The sequence below is a fragment of the Odontesthes bonariensis genome, chromosome 15 (genome assembly GCF_027942865.1).
Source record: "Odontesthes bonariensis isolate fOdoBon6 chromosome 15, fOdoBon6.hap1, whole genome shotgun sequence".
Taxonomy (NCBI): Eukaryota; Metazoa; Chordata; class Actinopteri; order Atheriniformes; family Atherinopsidae; genus Odontesthes; species Odontesthes bonariensis.
The window spans coordinates 6,379,828-6,397,895 of record NC_134520.1 but is presented as its reverse complement, the minus strand read 5'-3'; the positions used below and the strand labels follow the sequence as shown (position 1 = coordinate 6,397,895).

Here is an 18,068-nt window from a genome sequence, read left to right as displayed (position 1 = left end):
TTTCAGAAATTTGGAGTTTGTTAATGAATTTTTGTAAAAGTTTGTTCAAATGTGTCTGTTGTAATAACTTAAAGGGGAACTGCGGTATTTTTACCTCTTTTATGAGTCGTCTGCAATGTTTTAGCACCCCCCTCACCGCTTTTTTGATGTTTACTGCTGTCTCCGGTATTTGCCTAATTTTGATTCTTCTCAACCTGCTTCAGAATGGCAAGTCATGCGCATGTCCAAAACATTGACATTGACATTTTGTACTGGATGTTCGTTGATATTACTCCGCCACCGCTAAGAAAATAGTGCGAGCATGAACGAGCTGCCAAATAAAACACGACAGAAGCAACTTTTCGCAACGAAATTTAATATGGATTACCAGTGCACACCAGTAACCACTCCGGTGAGTTGATTATTTTGAAAATGGACGTTTATTGTGCTTTTACGGACCTTTTTGGACACGCGCATGACTTGCCATTCTGAAGCAGGTTGAGAAGAATCAAAATTAGGCAAATACCGGAGACAGCAGTAAACATCAAAAAAGCGGTGAGGGGGGTTCTAAAACATTGCAGACGACTCAGAAAAGAGGCTTAATGTTGAAAATACTGCAGTTCCCCTTTAATATTTTTGGAATTGAACTCCGATATCAAAGATATCAGTTTTCTCTTCTTAAAGAAAACATTTTTGTTTTACTCTGTCTGAGAAAGCATTTAATGTTGAATGTTCACAACAAAGTTTAAAATCCAGTGTCTAACAGAAAAAGACCCAATTCTGACATTACCTGATAAATCACTACACAGGTTTAAATTATTTACTATGGACACATTCTAAAATATAATTTCTTTGATGTAACATTTTCTTTGATGTTTTAATGATATTTTAGAGACACAATATATCAAACTTAACATACCTTAACTCACTGACAATACAGTTTTTGCATTTAATAATAAACTTTTTTATCATAGCCATATTGTTATTCCGTTGTTCATTTCCAGTTATTGGTGCTGCTTCATTTATCTCCTTTACAAGCTTCCTGGCCTGTTTAGACAATCCAAAACACGTGCCTGTGATAGCAGCTGTGGGTCTCAAACTTGTTTGGAATTTGACTTCAGCACAGCGTCTCTGTCAGACCTAAGAATAGCTGTGTACGCGACAGGCAGTCCACCCCAATGACTTGGCAGAAGCTTTTCGCCATGCTGCCCACTCCATGCTGATCTAAGCTGCGGCTACAGATTTTTTTTTTTTTACTGGAAGGATGAGCCATCATTTTCATTCTGTGAAACGTGGGTAAGGTTTTTATGTTGTTCTTGCTGTTGATTCTTTCTTAAATTTTGCGATAATGACAGGAAATTTCACTGTTAGCTTTAGGAAATAATCATACCGTCGTACCAATCACTTGCCAAAAATACTTTGCCGTCCTTCTAATAACAGTGTTACATTTGAAAGATCCTTTATGCGTTAGATATGATAAGGAATATTTTTCTAATAAGATAAGTAACATAAGTAAGTTTGTTTGATAATTACAAACCATTTCTCTTGACTGCTCATGTCTCTGTATGATACAGTGACTGTAAATGTTTCTCCTAGATAAAATATTCAGTAAGAACTGCTAAATTCCAATAGTTTAAATGTTTTTTGAACAAATAAACATTGGCTGGTTAGTGTTTAAGTGTTTAGCTCTTCTTGTTTTTCTTCTGTGCTTTTAGGTAAGTGATAACCTCAGTTGTTGGCCATCCCTGCTGACAGGAGAGTTTCTTTTTACATTTTGGACTGAAGCTGATCATGGTGCGCAATGTGGATGACCTGGACTTCTGCCTGTCCTCCCATCCCCAGAACATCCTGGAAGGCTTGCGTTCACTCTGCTCTCACCCCAAACTTGTTGATGTAACACTGAGCGCGGGTGGGAGGGATTTTCCTTGTCACCGTGGAGTGCTGGCCCTCTGTAGCATGTACTTCCGCTCTATGTTCTCGGGGGACTTTGTGGAGAGCATAGCTGCACATGTGGAGCTTCATGATGTTGATCCTGACATACTCAGTTGCTTACTTGACTTCGTCTACACAGGCAAACTGACTATCAACCAAAGCAACGTGGAGGGGTTGATCTGCACCTCCAGCAAGCTGCAGTTTCAGACAGTGCGAGCTGTGTGCAGCCGATACCTTCAGCACCAGATCGATGCTACCAACTGTCTGGGAATCCTGGAGTTTGGGGAGATCCATGGATGCCCTGAGGTGGTGGCCAAAGCATGGGCCTTCCTCCTGGAGAATTTTGAGGCTGTACAACAAGGTGAGGAGTTCCTATTACTAGGAAAAGACAGGCTAGTTGCCTGCTTGTCTGATGAAGGACTACAAATCCGTTCAGTGTGCACTCGTGTTGAAGCCATTCTGAAATGGGTTGAGGATCAAAAGGAGTCTCGACTCGAACACCTTCCTGAACTCCTCAACTTATCACGTCTCTCTCTGCTCAGTCTCAGCTACCTGGCTGACACTCTGCTGAAGGACAATCTGGTGCAAGCCTCTCCCAGCAGCAGGGAGGCTGTTGAAAAAATACACAGAGAGGTCGGCGAGTTCATGCATGTCTTTTTTCTGTGTTCGATCGCAGTAGATTTTACTAAAACATTATTAAACCTTTATCGTTTTAGAAAATGGATTTGGCACCAAAATATTCTGACAGACCTAACTGTCAGAGTCCACAGCCCAACCTGCAAGAAGTGCTGTTTGTGATGGGAGGTCGTTCACTGGATGATGAGGACGATGAAGATGATTCTGAAGAAGACGAAGACAGAGACCCAAGACTTCAGAGACTACTGTCTCGGAACTGTGCCTTCTACAACACAAATACAAGTAAGATATTCTTCCATCTATTAGAAATTAAGATTTTTTTCCAAGTTTGTTGGGAACCATCTGTCTGGCTTCCTTAAACCATTTGGCAGACATCATAGGTTGTTGAATGTAGTGTTGATAGAAAAATAGCTTTGGAGAAATGTGTTCTGGGTGTGACAAAATTGGATCATCTTCTCAGTTCCTCAAATTTATTGTGCATGCTGGCAGAAGGTTCCCATGTTACGTTTTTACAAACATGTATGTAAGGAAAAGATTGATACATCCCTTTTTACACTTAACTGTTGAAGAATGAAAGCCAATAACCAGCTCTGACTTAGTTACTAAAATCTTCTTGAATAATATTTTTGGTTCTTTGCATATTTTTCATCATACACACTGTATTACTGTATTTATAAATCTTTATATCTAGTTTTCCTATCTCTCTCTGAGTGCTTCTCATCATTAACTTCCGTCACTTTTCCATCTGCAGAACAGTGGCATGAGCTCCCTAATTTTCCCAATCCCAACAAGTGGGGTTACTCCATGGTGTCCTTAAATAATGATGTCTATGTTACAGGTTAGTATGAAACATTCTAAAACAGAAACTTTTAGTGATATCAATCAAAACCAAGCATCTTCGAATGATTCTCTCTACTTTCTCTTGCAAGGAATGCAAAACAATGTCAGATTTTGATTAAGTGCTTTTATTTGTGTGACAGGGGGCTCACGAGGTTCGAATACCAACACCTGGTCGACTACAGAGACCTGGAAGTACATCACAAGAGAAGGGAGATGGGTTACTGTGGCACCCATGCTCCGACCTCGGACTAACCACACATCGGCAACACTTAACGGGGAGATTTATGTCATTGGAGGTAAGAAAATACATATTGTGCTTCATGTGGTGCCTTAAAGCTGCAGTACAGTAAAAAAAAAAACTGACAAATTCTGGGAGCTCATCTGCTCCTCAGTTTATTATCCCTGTCCCCAAAAGGTGATAGTTTTTAAGAATTGGCTCCCTTGTGGTGAAATATTGCTAAAAGTATTCTTTACACACACACACATATATATACATATATATACACTGCTCCTGTTAAACATTAATCACTGGTGATTATTTTTCTTTTCCTTTAGGTACAACAATGGACCACGTTGAGGTTGAGCATTATGACCCTTACAACAACACATGGGCTTTGACATGTCCTGCTTTAAAATACGTGACCAACTTCACGGCCACAGCCTGTCATGGGAAGCTCTATGTGATTGGATCATGTGCAGTGAAATACAATGCACTGACCATGCAGTGCTACAACCCTGTTATAGGTAAAAATGCTTTGAGAACCATATTGCTGCTGTAAGATAAAACTCCAGCTCTCCAATGTAACTTCTTTTATTCACATCTTACTAGCAACAGCTTTACAATAAGAATTAAAAATTAAAAAATTGTAATGTTTCCACAATGATTGCAGTCTTATTGATGGATTCATCTCTACTCCAGTTTCTGTTGAAACTCTTTTGAATAATACCCCAATTTAAATTTTCTGCTCGTTTTGCTTGCTTAAATTGATTTGAACATTTAATTAAGTCCAGGCTATTTGAACCCAAGAAATTAAATGTTATCTCTCTTAAAACTTAATTTAAATTATTAGTAATTATTCAATTGTGTCTTTTAGTACTGTAGCACATTCCAAGAAAGTTAGGACAGGGCAATTTAGTACTAGTACATGAGAAAAAAAAACAAAAAAAGCTCTTTTACACTTCTTTGATGGCAGCATTGATGCAAAAATGTACAATGCAATTTTAGAGGAAAAAAATGTTGCCTTCATGAAGTCATCTTTTCCAGGAACATTAATCCATTTTTCAAGGGAACCATTCAGAACCATATTCTTCATGCATTACATAGACATGGGTGAGGAAGAAGGGGGTACAGGTACTAGACTAGTCAGCCTGCAGTCCTGCCCCAAATGAACTAAATTAAATGAAAAAAGCAACAATGATAGCCTTGTAATGTTGCACACCATAAGAAGTGTTTGCACGAAGAATGAAAAAACTTAATTCACGAAACTCTTGATAGTTTCAATTCCAGAACTTCTTTTAAGCGTTGGGAGAAGGAATAGTAACATTAGAAAGTGGTAAATGCTTTTTCTGTGCCAGTATGTGTTTTATGTGCTACAGGCGTGAGATAAAAATAAAGTATATTAAAAAAGGTAGATTAAGAAAATTAGACAAAACTTGAAATATCTTGGGTTCATATCATCTGCAATAAAATAAAAATCAAACCATCTAAACTTTTTCAGAATTAGGCTGGTCTGCACGTCACAAGAACTAGTTCAAAGCTCTGTTCACACAGATTAAAACTGAACTAATTCATGTTCAGAAGTCAGCATTTGAAATTCTGCACTAAGTTCACAATCCCAAAGATAACCAATTGACTTGAGGTGAGGCCAAAACAAAAGTTCAACTTACATTACAGATGCTCTCCTCTGACTTTCAGTTTACAACTTCCTGAGTTACAGCTATCCTCTGTAAGAGGGATTTAAAGCTGTCCTTTGATATGCCCATTTTTTATCAATTTCTGTGGTGCTGTGCGCTGTGGGAGTTGCTGCGTAGTTGTACCAAGATAACTATGTATGTCTGTAATTGTCCTACTGCAGCTCCATTAGTTATTTATATGGCATTTATGCCTGACTGGTGCAGAAATCATTGAAAGGTGTGGGGCTCCTGCTGAAGCACCCATGAGCAGGGTGCAGGCACAAGTCAGCAAGGCACATTTTCTGGAGATAAGAACATCTTAAAGCACAGCAATAACGAGCTGTGCTCCTTTTACATTTGCCAGTTAAAAACTGCGTTGTTCATGTCGAAATTCACAGAAAATACAATAACGCTCTTTATAATGAATGCACAACACTGGTTGTATGTTTATCATAAGTGATTAACCTCATTATGTACCGTTGTTACAGTTTATATATATTTTTTCAAGTGTACAGACTCTTCTCTTCTTATGTAATTTAGTGGGAGTGCTGTATAAAGTCTAACAATTTATATGTGTTGAAATTTTTTTTATAGATAACTGGATCAGCGTTTGTTCACCCTTCATCCCAAAGTATCTGTCCTCTCCTCGTTCTGTTTGTGTGGATGGAACTATATATCTGGTGGCTGACAACACAAAGAAGGTCTACTCATATGATCCAGAAGCAAACATGTGGCAGAAGGTGGGCTTAGACAGCAAACAAATGAGTGATCTAGAACTCTACAACTCAGCTGAGTGTAGGAATGAAATTGAACGATAGAGTACAAGAATCTTTTTTTGCACTAATCTAATTTTAACCATTACGGCTCAGGTCCAGCTTCTTCACATGCTCCATGAGAATGGTGGCCTTGTAACCCTGAATGGGAGGCTGTTTGTCACTGGAGGCCATTGGAAAGGAATGGAGGGAGACTACGGAGTGGAAGTGGAAGTTTACAACCGAGCATCCAACACGTGGGAGGTGGAATGCTTCCTTCCAAGGCTTTGGTTCTACAGCGGAGTCTCTGCCATCTTCCTTGAGCCATCCCAGTGGCCGGAGTTTTCCCCAATAGATTCAACATAATAGCATCCTGTTCTGACAGGACTAAACTTGAGGTTCACAAAGACATCCCTCTCGTATATGTTGTTACAGTGCAAATGGGATGTTTATCCCAGGATGTCAGTATGCCTTAGAATAGTGTGTTACATGATCCTCAGGTATTCTTAGATGTTTTTTTTAGGCCACTTGGCTGCTCATCGGGTGCCATCATGTGTTTGAGATTTGAATTCCATTTGTGTTATTATTAGTGCTTACAAATCATTAAATATCTGTAGAAAGTGCTTCAGGACAACTGGTTTGATAATTATTGTTATTAGTTGCTATAAATGAATAAATATGAATAAAAGCGACTTTGACAAATGGACTACTAGTTGTAAATTATTTCAACAAGTTTCCGCTTTAATTGTAGTGCATCAACTTTAACCCATTGGAATTCAATAGTTTGGCTTGGGGCGTCTCTTCTCCCATGGAAACACCAAGACCAGCATTCTGTTGCTGTGACAACGGCCCGTAAGCGCGTGGTCACCATGGCAACTTGAGTGGGATTTGAACAGTTCAACATGGCTGCAGTCCTTACTAGAATAGAATAGAATAGAATAGGATAGAATAGAAAAATACTTTATTCATCCCCCAATGGGGGAAATTAAAAAAATTACTCTTAAAGTTTCGACTTTAAATATTTTAACAAGACTTTCTCTTTTATTCTAATGCCTTCCTTACCGAAGTAATGACAGAATTTGGTAGCTTACAGTAAACTTTCTAACGGAGAATTAACAAGCATAAAGCTAACTTACTTCAAAGCAAACGAAGCTAATTAACGTTTAAAGTTGTTACAGAGCTGGGACATTGTGGTTAAAGCTGGGACAGTTTTGCAATGAGTTGTCAAAAGGAACAAGCTGGACACTCACCTACACTGGAGGCTGTGATTCAGGTTGGTAAACACTTTTCCTCCACTTTTTCCTGTTTTATACAGCGTCCTTCATATTATGCAGTATTTTTAAACTGAAAACACTGACTCGTTGGAAAAACACAGGTGCAAACAATCAAATTAACACGGCTGAGCGATTTATCGCAGCGCAGTGTCCTTGGATAGCCTGCGTTTATGTTTATGCATTTATCTAACGCTTTTATCCAAAGCGACTTACAATTGAAAAAATATATAACATTACAGCTAATATCAAAGCTAACAATAAGCTACATAGAAGGAAACCACTAGTCAGACTCTGTCAGAGGTGACGGGGGGAGAGTGTAGCGATAGAGTGCAGGCATAGAGGGAAGTACAGAAAGATTAAGTGCAGTAGAAGGGGTAGGGAAGTACTGGGTAAGTGCTAGGATAGGAGATGCTCTCTGAAGAGCTAGGTCTTCAAGAGTTTCTTGAAGTTATTCAGGGACGCCCCTGTTCTGGTAGCGCTTTGGTAGGTCATTCCACCATTGTGGAACGACTCATGAAAATAGTCTGGATTGTCTTAAGCGTGGTGTAGGCTAAATGTTTAAAATGCACTTCTAAGTGAACAATTTAACTAACATTTAGCTTGTAAAATATATAAAATTATTTCAGGTGAAAATGATAATAGGTAAAATATTTCTAAATCAATTAGATTTTTTCCCCCCATTTCAGCACTTATTGTAGTATAATATGAACTTAACTTTCATGATACTTCCCTATGGGATAAATTAAGTATTTTTTCACATCATTCAAGTACAGTTGATCTTCCTCTGAAGTCAAATGTGGAATGCAACACTTGTGAAAGATTCTTTGAACTTGTGTCTTAGGACTTTAGTACAGGATTTGACATTTAAACCACTGCTGTCCAACCTCAGTGAGGTGTGCTAAGCTGAGTGATAAGTTTGTGTGATTGTAGAAGTTGGAAGAGTCTCTGCTTCATTCCGATGGCAGCTCAGAAGAAAGGAGTGTAACACTTCAAGGTGATGGACAAGAATCCGGAGCCACACCTGTGCCTATCTCCACTTACAATTGCCAGATCATCTCCCGCAACTTGACTGAACAGTCAGCTGGTAGGGAAGATGGCTTTACTTGTAATACACAGAAAAATATAGTCCATATAATATAACTTTGCCTTGCAAGATGTCAGTTATCATAATGGTGCTAAGATTCACACTTCTCCACGTTTCCTACTCCCAGGTGAAAGCTCTGAGGTCAGCGAGGTGGAGGAGAGCAGGGCCCTGAGGGAGCATCCGTCTCCCAGCCAGATGGACCGTGACCAATCACTCGTCAAACACACCAGTCTCACAGAAAGGGTAAGAGCGACACAGGGCAGCAACGCATTCTTTAGCCAAGGTCAAGTTGTGGAACATTATTTTTGTGTTATAAGGATTTTTTGTACCTATGCTACTCTAGCTCAGTGCTTGTTCTATAATTTCAAGAAATAAAACTAAGATGTCAAAAAATGATAATAATTTAAGAGAGCAAAGTGGAGGCACAGATGACATCCCCTTTCTAAGTACAGTACTGCTAACAAATACGTTATTGTTGATATGTGTCTTAAATAGTCTTTTCATCATGAATAATTGTATATACTTAACATGTGTCACCATTTATAAATACCTTTTGCGTAGAAAATGCTTGAACCTCTTACAGGATTTGTAGCACGTTAGAAGTAATGGTGAACGTATGCACTTTTGTTTGATATTCGATGAAGAAGGTCAGCCACAATCAAGAATCAGCTGCATAATGCTCCATGCATTTAAAATGGTGTAAGTTTACAATAAACATTAGCGTAGCTCAACTTTTTCCAGCCGGGACAGTCTTATGGGGCAGAACAAACAAACAGGGAAGGAGATTTGAAACACCTTTGCATGTACTCTGGCGAAAATTAAGAGGGCATTAGAGTAGAACTGACTCATGAATAAATGAATGTGGAAATGTAAATATTTGATCAATTCTTTTTGTGTTTTCTGGTGCATGTGTGTGGGGAATGTTTCTGGATACATGTTCGTGTACACATTTGTACGTACATATACGGGAGGGGAGGGTGCTTCATGAAGAGTTTCCTTGTGGTCTGCTCAGATAGACTCAGGCTCCCCTGTTCTCACGTGGACCGGCATCGCCCTTCATTGCCCCCCATGGTGTGCCCCCCCCCCCCCCCCCCCCTCCCCCCTCCCCCCCTCCTTGTAGCGACGGCTGTTTTCGGTAAAAAAAATTGTTAAGGACCCCGGTCTCCTCCCCCGAGACATTTGAAGAAAAATCTAATTTTTCATGGTGTACAAAGCAGCCATTTGTAATAACACTGCCATCATTCTGCTGTATTCATGTAATGTTCTCCCACTGCTTGCTTTGTATTTGGAATTTATTTTGAAACCATGGTTATAAATAGAACTTGAATAGCTTAGCATATACATACATATATATATATTTATTTTTATTGGTATTTTTAGATGTGTGAAAAGGCACTAAACAGAAAAAAACAGCATAAAGAGTTGCTAATATTGATCTAGTTGCATGTCACAAGTCCAAGGTTTCGTTACTCCTGTCATAACTCGTTTCTTTTAGTGAAAGCTTCAGTCATCTTCACTATTTTCTCTACAAAAACAGCATGAATGTTTAGCAGCTTGATGTTAATGCAGTTTGAAAGTCAATGTCTAAGAGCCAAATATGCTGCCTTAATTATGGCAAATAGATGAAGCTAACAAGCCAGTCATCTAAAGTGGACACAAAGCTTAAACCTTGAACATTTACTGTTGAAGGAATTATTTTACTGAAAATATATGGACAGTGGGCTGCACGGTGGTGTGGTGATTAGCACCGTCGCCTCACAGCAAGAGGGTTTCAGGTTCAATTCCCAGCTGGGGCCTTGCATGGGTTCTCTCCGGGTACTCCGGCTTCCTCCCACTGTCCAAAAACATGCATGTTAGGTTAATTTGTGTCTCTAAATTGTCCCTAGGAGTGAATGTGAGCGTGTGTGTGGTTGTTTGTCTCTGTGTGGCCTTGTGATGGACTGGTGGCCTGTCCAGGGTGTAGCCTGCCTCTCGCCCAATGACCGCTGGGATAGGCTCCAGCCCCCCCGCGACCCGACAGTTGGATTAAGCGGGTATGGATGAATGGATGGATATACGGTCAGTTTAAGTTGTCAGTATACTGTATTTTGATGCCCATGTCAGTGTATTCCACTTGACAGAGCCGCCCAAAGATGCATAGTCACCATCAAATATCAGAAATGCTCAGGAGAAAGAGACATCCGAAAGGTCAGTCGTTCATTCCATGACTTCCCCAAACCACATATCTAAGTGTCCTTGGTCAAGACACTGAACCCTACGTTGCCTCTGATGCATCCATTGTTGTCTGAATGTGTGTGAATGTAGCCTAATAGCCTATGGACAAAGAAGAAGTGCTTTATGAGAGTACCGGTATGTGAAGGTGGCTCGTAATGTAAAAAGAAGTCAACTTGACTAGAAAATTACTATACAAATACAGTCCATTTAAATCCACCACTGTTTGATATCAGCTATATATTTCAGACTTTTACCTGCTTACTTGTTTTATTGGTCTTCAAATTTTGCAAATTATTCATTCTCCCACACTCTGACATTCTTTCAAAAATAAGTCCAGTCTGAGTGCAGTGCTCCATGAACAGGTTTTCCCTGTGTGTGTGTCGCTGTAAAGAATTCCACAGGGACTCGATATGACCGTGCCCATATAGTGATGGAAAGTAGCACACTTACAGATGGAGAATGCCCCCTGCAGTTCCTGAGGCCAAACAACCCTCATAGTTATTTTAGACCAGTATACTACATGTCTTTTGTGATTAGGCTATTGCAGTGTGACCATGTTTTTTTTTATTGCGGTTTGCCAGACGGTTTGCCAGACAACAACCAATAAACAAGAAAAATGCAAAAAAAAATTTAAAAAAATGTAAAAATACAAGGAAAAATACAAATGATACTCCAGAAGCAGTTGCATTGCAGTCTTTCAGCAGAGTTAGTGAAAATGGAGTCGGTTGTGGACAAACTTTATGAGAAGACCCTCAGAAGTCTGTTGTTGAGGATTAAGAAATTCCCTGCAAACCCAACAAGTAATAAGACAGTTACTGAACTTTTATTTGTATTATTTATATGTAGTTTCTATCTTGTCTTTGTATTAAGCTTATCTATTCCATTTTTTTTCATTTGGAAAAAAGATGTGCTCCTTGATCCCACACATGAAAGTGACATACAAAAGCTTTCTTTCTAAAATCTACCCATTGCTGAAATGCATTTGTGTCAGCGGAAGCTAATCCACCACAAAATGTGTGACCGTTTAGCAACATATTATCCCAAATCCCCAGTTTTTCCCCTGCTTCTCTCTAGTCTTTGAGCTGACAGAAGACTCTTAACGCAATACTGGTGAGGTCACACCTGGACTCTGAAAGCGTTCCTCTGTGTGCCTGTTAAGTCACTCTTGGTGATCTCTGGTGACCCCAGAAAATTGCTCCTGAACCAGGAAGAACCCTGGCCTAGTTTGTGACACAGTGGTTGACGAACGCACTGGGGTGAATTCCGTACCCTCTGTGTTGCTTTTGGAGCCTTGCCAGTGTGTGTTTTCTCATGCATACGTCCATACTCTACAGCTTGAACACTTATCGACTGCCTGCAAAATACTGCAGTGTGACAGTCAGCTGGATAAAGATAACTCTTGCCGAAGGATTTCTGACACCAACTGCCATTTCCCAGTGCTCTCTGGAATCTTGAATCCCCTGAGTCTCTTCATAGGAACCCTGTCAAACATAGTTGGAGAGGATAAAATCAGAGTTTAGGAACTATGTTTTTGTTTTCTTTTACTCTGTGACTCCTTCTGTTTCCAGCTTGTTTTCCTGCTGGCTCTATCCCGTTAATTTAGGCAGCAGTTTGACTGGAACCTTGCCAAAACGTCTGACTCGCAACTCTAAGTGAAAATAATAAAAGTGAATTGCCTTCCCCGCAGAGAGTACGCTTAAAAGCCCTTCTGAGTACTGAAATTGTGATGAAAATATTCCAGTAAAGCTTTCAGAATTTTACATTAGGCCTCTCACGTTACCTGACCTTAAAGATCATCATTAAGTATACTTTTCAGTTCTTTTAACATGTCAAAAAGATGTCTTGAACTGAGTCAGTAGATGCCTGTACCTGGAGGTTTTGTATGGAATTTGCTGCACAAACCATGTGCTTGTGAATAAACAGCATTTAATATTAGTTTGACACATTTACATAGATCATTTGTATCCCTTGTATGACATTACTGCAGCTGTTCCGAAGCATGACCAAAGAGTTCACTGTATGTTAACATGCTCACGGCAGTTGCTCCTCCTCCCTTCCATTCTCCCTGTTTGTTATCCCACATTGTGTAATTACAGTCAGCAATGATACATAAACAGCTTTCACAATCAGCTGGGGCTCTTTTACCGAGTCAGCACTCAGGGGGTAATGTGAGGGGAGGAGGGAACGGGTATGTTGTTCAAGTAGGATAGTAAGTTTTTGGGCTGCTTGGGGGCGATGGACATCCGCTCCAGCTGTGTTTAGGAATCTGACAGATAGTGCACTCCATTAATTCCCTTTATTAAGCCTCTGGGCCCAGGCCAAGCCAGAGAAAACGATTGCAGCTGTAACCCTTCACATGCTGTCTTGACTTTGCACTCATGGCCAGATGTTGCTCTGAGGGAGTAAGAGATAGACAAAAAGAGAACTGAGGCTGTTGACTAGTTTCTGGATTTGCCTGTAAATGTATACAAAAGCCAGGTATGGATCCACAATGCCACTGTTCTTTGATAGGAGAGGTGATAAACAGTTTCAAAAGAAGCTTTTTAAATCCTTTCCACAAGACTTTCCACAAAATCTGTCTGATTGTTTATACAAACTAGTGAGTTATCAGATCTCCAATTGTTGTGACATTAGGTCAATGAGAGAATATTGCAATCATAACTTGGTTACTGAATGGATTGGATTTTTTTGATCTACCACATGAACAAGGCAGCAAGTTTTGGCCAAAACACCAAAGCCTTCACAAGGGCCTTGAAAATGATTCTCTTGTTGCTTGTTGGCAGTTGAATCAAAGCAGGATTATCCCTTGATGTTGTTTAAAATATTTATCAAAAGAGACAATACAAGGAGTGGCAGAAATCATAAATATCAAAAAATATCAAATGCTAATTTAAACCACATTTTTGAAGCCCGAAAAGGCTTACGCTCAAGAAACAGATACATGGGAATAAAAAAAGAAAAAGGAACCAAAGCTCCCATATGGAGGCATAAAGGATGCCATGAAAAGGCTGTTTCTGTATATATTACATTTTGAACATTATTGCTGAATGGCACTCGGTGACCTCAAAGAGGAGTTAAGCTATAGTGGGAGTGGGCTTAACTCACTTTTAGGAGCCATGGAGGCTGCTCAAGAGTGATTGTGCTTTGAAGAAGATCATAAATAGCAGAGGGTTCAGCAAGCACACTTCTAGGCCCCCACTAAGCCCTGTAAGCCCCTGAGTTAGGGCAGATGGAAGACTGAGATTATTTGCTTCTCTCTTTTGCCTTTTCAGTCACCACTAGATGGGTGTGTTGTGAGGAACAGTGAGTTCAAGTTCACATGGAGACAAGGGTGATGAGAGCTGGTGATGGAATGAAACCACTGAAGTAGATGGTGGTGTTGGAGAGTTAAGTGAAAGTGGGGGTCTCCATACCAGATTGTTAGGGCGCCCACTTGGGAGTTTCCTGCACAGAGCATAGCTAATCCAGAGCAGCCCCTGGCCTCCTGCTTTACAGCTGACATGGGAGAAACCATACAAAAGCGTCATCTTTGTGGTGTGTGGAGTTGGGGCGAGGTTCTGGCAAGAAGCCCACACACTGCAGCTATGTATGAAAAAGTGCAAACAACCCTACACATCAAGTTAGGGTGGGGACCATCAAGTTAGGAGTTGCCAGGGACACCTGGTCACTGAGTGCACAGCAAGGAAGGGAGGCTGCAGTCAACAGCAGTGACAGCTCTTAGTGGAGCTGAACTTTATTTGCTTTATGTGGAAAAGACTGGTGACATTTTAAAGTGCGTTGTACATTGTCAACAATGCATTCCAGTTCTAGGTGGTCTGGCATATTCCTGCAATTTAGTTTTTCTGTTGATTTTATTTCAGAAGGCCAAAAGTTTGTTCACATTTAGTATTACTCACTAAAATGTAGTGTTGAGGCTTTATTAGGCATGTTGATCACTGCTGTGATATAAAACCAAAAGCAGGTCTGCATCACATCAGCTCTTGCTGAAACATAACAGGGCCCCATTCATGAAAAAAATGTCTCGGTACAGCAGTCAGTGCAACAACATCTGAAGTGACAGGCATCCATTATCTGAATCCTGTTGGCTGTTCAACAAATTGCAGCTCGAGTATGATAGATTCTTATATTCCTTCTTTATCAAGGTTTTGTAGATTCTAATTTTATGGAGTTTTTGAGTCTTTTTTTATGGCTTCAAATGTCGATGTGCAATTGTAATATCTGTGTCCGATATATTCCAGGTGAATGCATAAAATGCAAACCCCATTTCCAGAAAAGTTTTCTAAAACACTTTTCAATCACTTGCGAACCGAGGATACTAATCATTGACATTTTGCAACAGAAATCTGTGTCCATTCTTATTGAATCCAAAATTTCAGCTGCTCTACAGTCCGTGATTATTGTTGTCCAATTCTTCTGTTCACAATGCTCCATATACTTTTAAAACAACACCGTTCTGGGCTGCTGGTAGGCCAGTCAAGGCGGGAGAAGACATTCTCTCGATGATAGAATATTTCACATCAAATTCCAATATTTGCCTCTGCACCAGTGTACCACTTCACTCATATGCAAATTGCCCATTCCATGGGATCTGGCGTGTCCATCCCATACCATCACAAATACTGGCTTTTGCACCTTTTGCTGATAACAGCCCGGATGTTCTTTCTCATCTTTGGTAATGTAGAATCCAATGTCTGTTTTTCCCCATAGCAGAAACATCGACTCACTTGCCCACAGAGCACATGCCCAGTTTCTTTCTGTCCATCTGAGAGAAGCTTGTGCCCAGAGAACATGTGAGCATTTCTGCATAGAGTTGATATATGGCTTTCTCCTCGTGCAAATTTAAAGTTAAATTTTTTGATAGAGTGGAGGTGCGATGGACTGTGATTAGTGAAAATGCTTTTTACTCACAAATATTTTTTCTAACTGACTAACTTTTTCTAACTTGCACAAAGTAGTGAGCCACCTCCCATCCTTGCTTGGAAAAACTGAGCCTTTTTGTGGTTGCTTCTTTTATATACAACCCTGACACCCTCACCTCACAATCTGCTTGTTGTAGAATCTTCCAGAACCCCGTTACTTGTACTCCTCTCTCCCAATTTGTGTTGAGTCAAATTTAAAATTTGTTTAAGTTTTCAAATGCAATAAAGTTGATCAGTGGAGACACTAAAATAATGTATTATTATGATATATAATTTGATAAATTTAATAAGGTTCAAACAAACTGACAAATTATAAATTAAGTTTTGTTGCGTTTTAGAAACCTTTTAACATTTCTGGAAATGGGGTTTGTACATGCTTGTTAGCAAGTCGGTGTTATTGCTATAGTTGGGCCAAAATACTTGAAAGGATGCATAATCACTTATGCTCCCCACACAGCTGTTTCCAGGACTCCATTTAAACACAGCTGCTGCAGTTTCTATGTGTTTCAAATACTCCGCCCATGTTGTTCTCCCTTCTCAATCCCTGTGGCTGTCACCTCAACAACGGGCAGTCAAAGAAGTTTTTGTGCTCTCCTGGTCCTCTGAGGAAAACACCAAAAGCCCAGAGCCAAGTGCGTGATGGCCGTTAATGTAGTTTGTAGTATAAATTTCTGAAATGGGCATTTGAAAATGTGTTAATAATGGTGGTAAAGTGACTAGGTCCAGTGTTGAACAGTGAGACTATTGTCTTGGCTCTCTTGGAGCCTGCTGAAGAGATTAAGTACCCAGAGAAGAGATGAGGTACAGAAAAGAGGAGGGAGCGAGTGGGTCGCAGGGTTGATTTGAAGGGCTTGGATGGTGGTTTGGAGTGTGTTGCAGGGGAGGGGGCTCCCTCTCTCTCGCTCTCTTCCTCTCTTTTTACATGAGAAGTCAGTAAGGGCAGCTGGAGGCATGCAGCATGTTGCAGTGCTCTAGGGCCATGTGGTTTGTATTAGTGAGGACAGGGTGTCTGGCACCAGGATAGAGAGTGGGTGGTGCAGATGGAGTTTAGGGTGTATATGAGGTTGAGAGGTTACAGGACATTTGGATTTGTCAGATACGGGAGACAATCTGAGATTCTGCTGTGAGAAAGACCAGGACATTTGTATATCTGTTTTTAGATGCATGCGACAGATACAGCTAATCATGCATGAACACCAGTTTACACGCATACTCGACTTAAATCCCTTTGTTCAACACTAATACTGCTCCTCTCCAGATTTTTCTATGAAGAACACACTAACTGGACAATAAATTTGAAAGGTACTGATTCAATTCAGTGCACATACCATGTCGTCCATGTTTTATTCTAAGAAAGCTTTGTTTTTTTTTTGGGGGGGGGGGGGGGGGGCATGAATATGTATCTACAGTATAAGCTTCCTCAATAACTTTGCTTGTTCTCAAAAAAAAAAATTTGTTACTGGCATATCCTTTAACCAACAATTCTATGATGCAGATATAATCTAGTTTTGTAATTACAACAAGATCATCATTGAGAGTTTGATCAGTTCCTCAAAATGTATTCTGTTGTTGTGAGTGCAACATGATGAAGATAATCTGTTGTTATTCTACCCAGCTGGATCAGATGCTGATGTTGCAGCCAGCAGTGGGCTGTGACCAGGACAGTTCACCAGCAGGATCCATGCAACTGCAGAACAAGGAGAAGGCCTATAGTCAAAAACTGCAGGCCTTTCAGGAAGCCCAGAAGAGACAAGCCCAACTTGTTCAGAAGCTACAAACCAAGGTGGCAGGAATAGATCTCACAATTCAGACACCTTTACAGTTCCTTTGACTCTACAGTTCACCCTGTTTTTTTATCTTAGGTTCTTCAGTACAAGGAAAGGTGTGGGGAACTAGAGGAGCAGGTGCTGAACAAGACTGCAGAGTCTGAAAAGATGAGACTGTTGGTGCGTCTAAATGGCTGCTTGACCTTCGAGAATCAGTGTTGCTTAGATAGAAACACCCAAGACTGATAGGCCTACTAAGATCATCTAGAAGTTAGTCAGCTCCTCACAACCAATCTGAACGGGTCTTAACTGACTGATAATCCAACACTGCCTTGGTAGCAGCTTAAACAAGTTAATATTGCCATTGCTGGGTGAACTGATCATTGTAATGAACTCTAATGAGCTGTCAGCTTTGATTTAGAATTCACTAAATTCACTAAATAATTTTGCCTTGTCACTGTTAGCTGTTGAGACGGACAAAGATAATTTTCGTGTTTGTAAAACTTGGATGCGTTGAGGGATCTAGACTGTGAAATGCTCAAAACTCTACCACTCAAAGAAAATAGCAGACACTTGCACTAGATATTAAATATGAAGGACACAAATGGACTCTTCGCCAGATTTGTGCATTTATTCAAATATACTTCATTCATCCAAATATTATTTTAGGCTGTGTAGCAACCACAGATAATTTAGATGAGTAGATTTACACAGTAATTGTGTTTCTTCATAAATGTCAGTTAAAAGCTAACCTACTTCTGCTGCCATATATCTAAATG

At 40.1% G+C, this 18,068-nt stretch overlaps 2 protein-coding genes across 3 annotated transcripts in view; both read left to right on the top strand.

The window, feature by feature from the left end:
• The first annotated feature begins 1,149 nt into the window (after positions 1–1,149).
• klhl30 (kelch-like family member 30) lies at positions 1,150–6,707 on the top strand. 2 transcript variants are annotated; one of them, XM_075484855.1, is made up of 8 exons: positions 1,150–1,271; positions 1,695–2,544; positions 2,628–2,829; positions 3,299–3,385; positions 3,528–3,683; positions 3,943–4,131; positions 5,875–6,020; positions 6,150–6,707. In XM_075484855.1, the coding sequence occupies exons 2-8, from the start codon at positions 1,771–1,773 to the stop codon at positions 6,396–6,398; spliced, it is 1,803 nt and encodes a 600-aa protein (XP_075340970.1). In that variant the 5' UTR covers positions 1,150–1,271; positions 1,695–1,770; the 3' UTR covers positions 6,399–6,707. The 2 variants fall into 2 exon arrangements, with proteins under 2 accessions (XP_075340970.1, XP_075340969.1); XM_075484854.1 differs by having other exon boundaries at positions 1,150–1,280; positions 1,700–2,544.
• A 541-nt stretch (positions 6,708–7,248) lies between these two features.
• Positions 7,249–18,068, top strand: part of crocc2 (ciliary rootlet coiled-coil, rootletin family member 2) — a 29,931-nt gene continuing 19,111 nt past the window's right edge. Inside the window, exons 1-5 of the mRNA XM_075486222.1 lie at positions 7,249–7,305; positions 8,237–8,390; positions 8,518–8,633; positions 17,139–17,306; positions 17,386–17,469. Coding sequence (XP_075342337.1) covers positions 7,249–7,305; positions 8,237–8,390; positions 8,518–8,633; positions 17,139–17,306; positions 17,386–17,469 — 579 coding nt within the window. The remainder of the gene's footprint in view (positions 7,306–8,236; positions 8,391–8,517; positions 8,634–17,138; positions 17,307–17,385; positions 17,470–18,068) is intronic.

Coding starts and splice junctions, on each gene's coding strand:
- klhl30 (XM_075484855.1), top strand. CDS start 1,771: ATGGTGCGCAATGTGGATGACCTGGACTTCTGCCTGTCCTCCCATCCC. Junction 2,545..2,627: donor TTGAAAAAATACACAGAGAG/GTCGGCGAGTTC, acceptor TTATCGTTTTAG/AAAATGGATTTGGCACCAAA. Junction 2,830..3,298: donor CTTCTACAACACAAATACAA/GTAAGATATTCT, acceptor TTCCATCTGCAG/AACAGTGGCATGAGCTCCCT.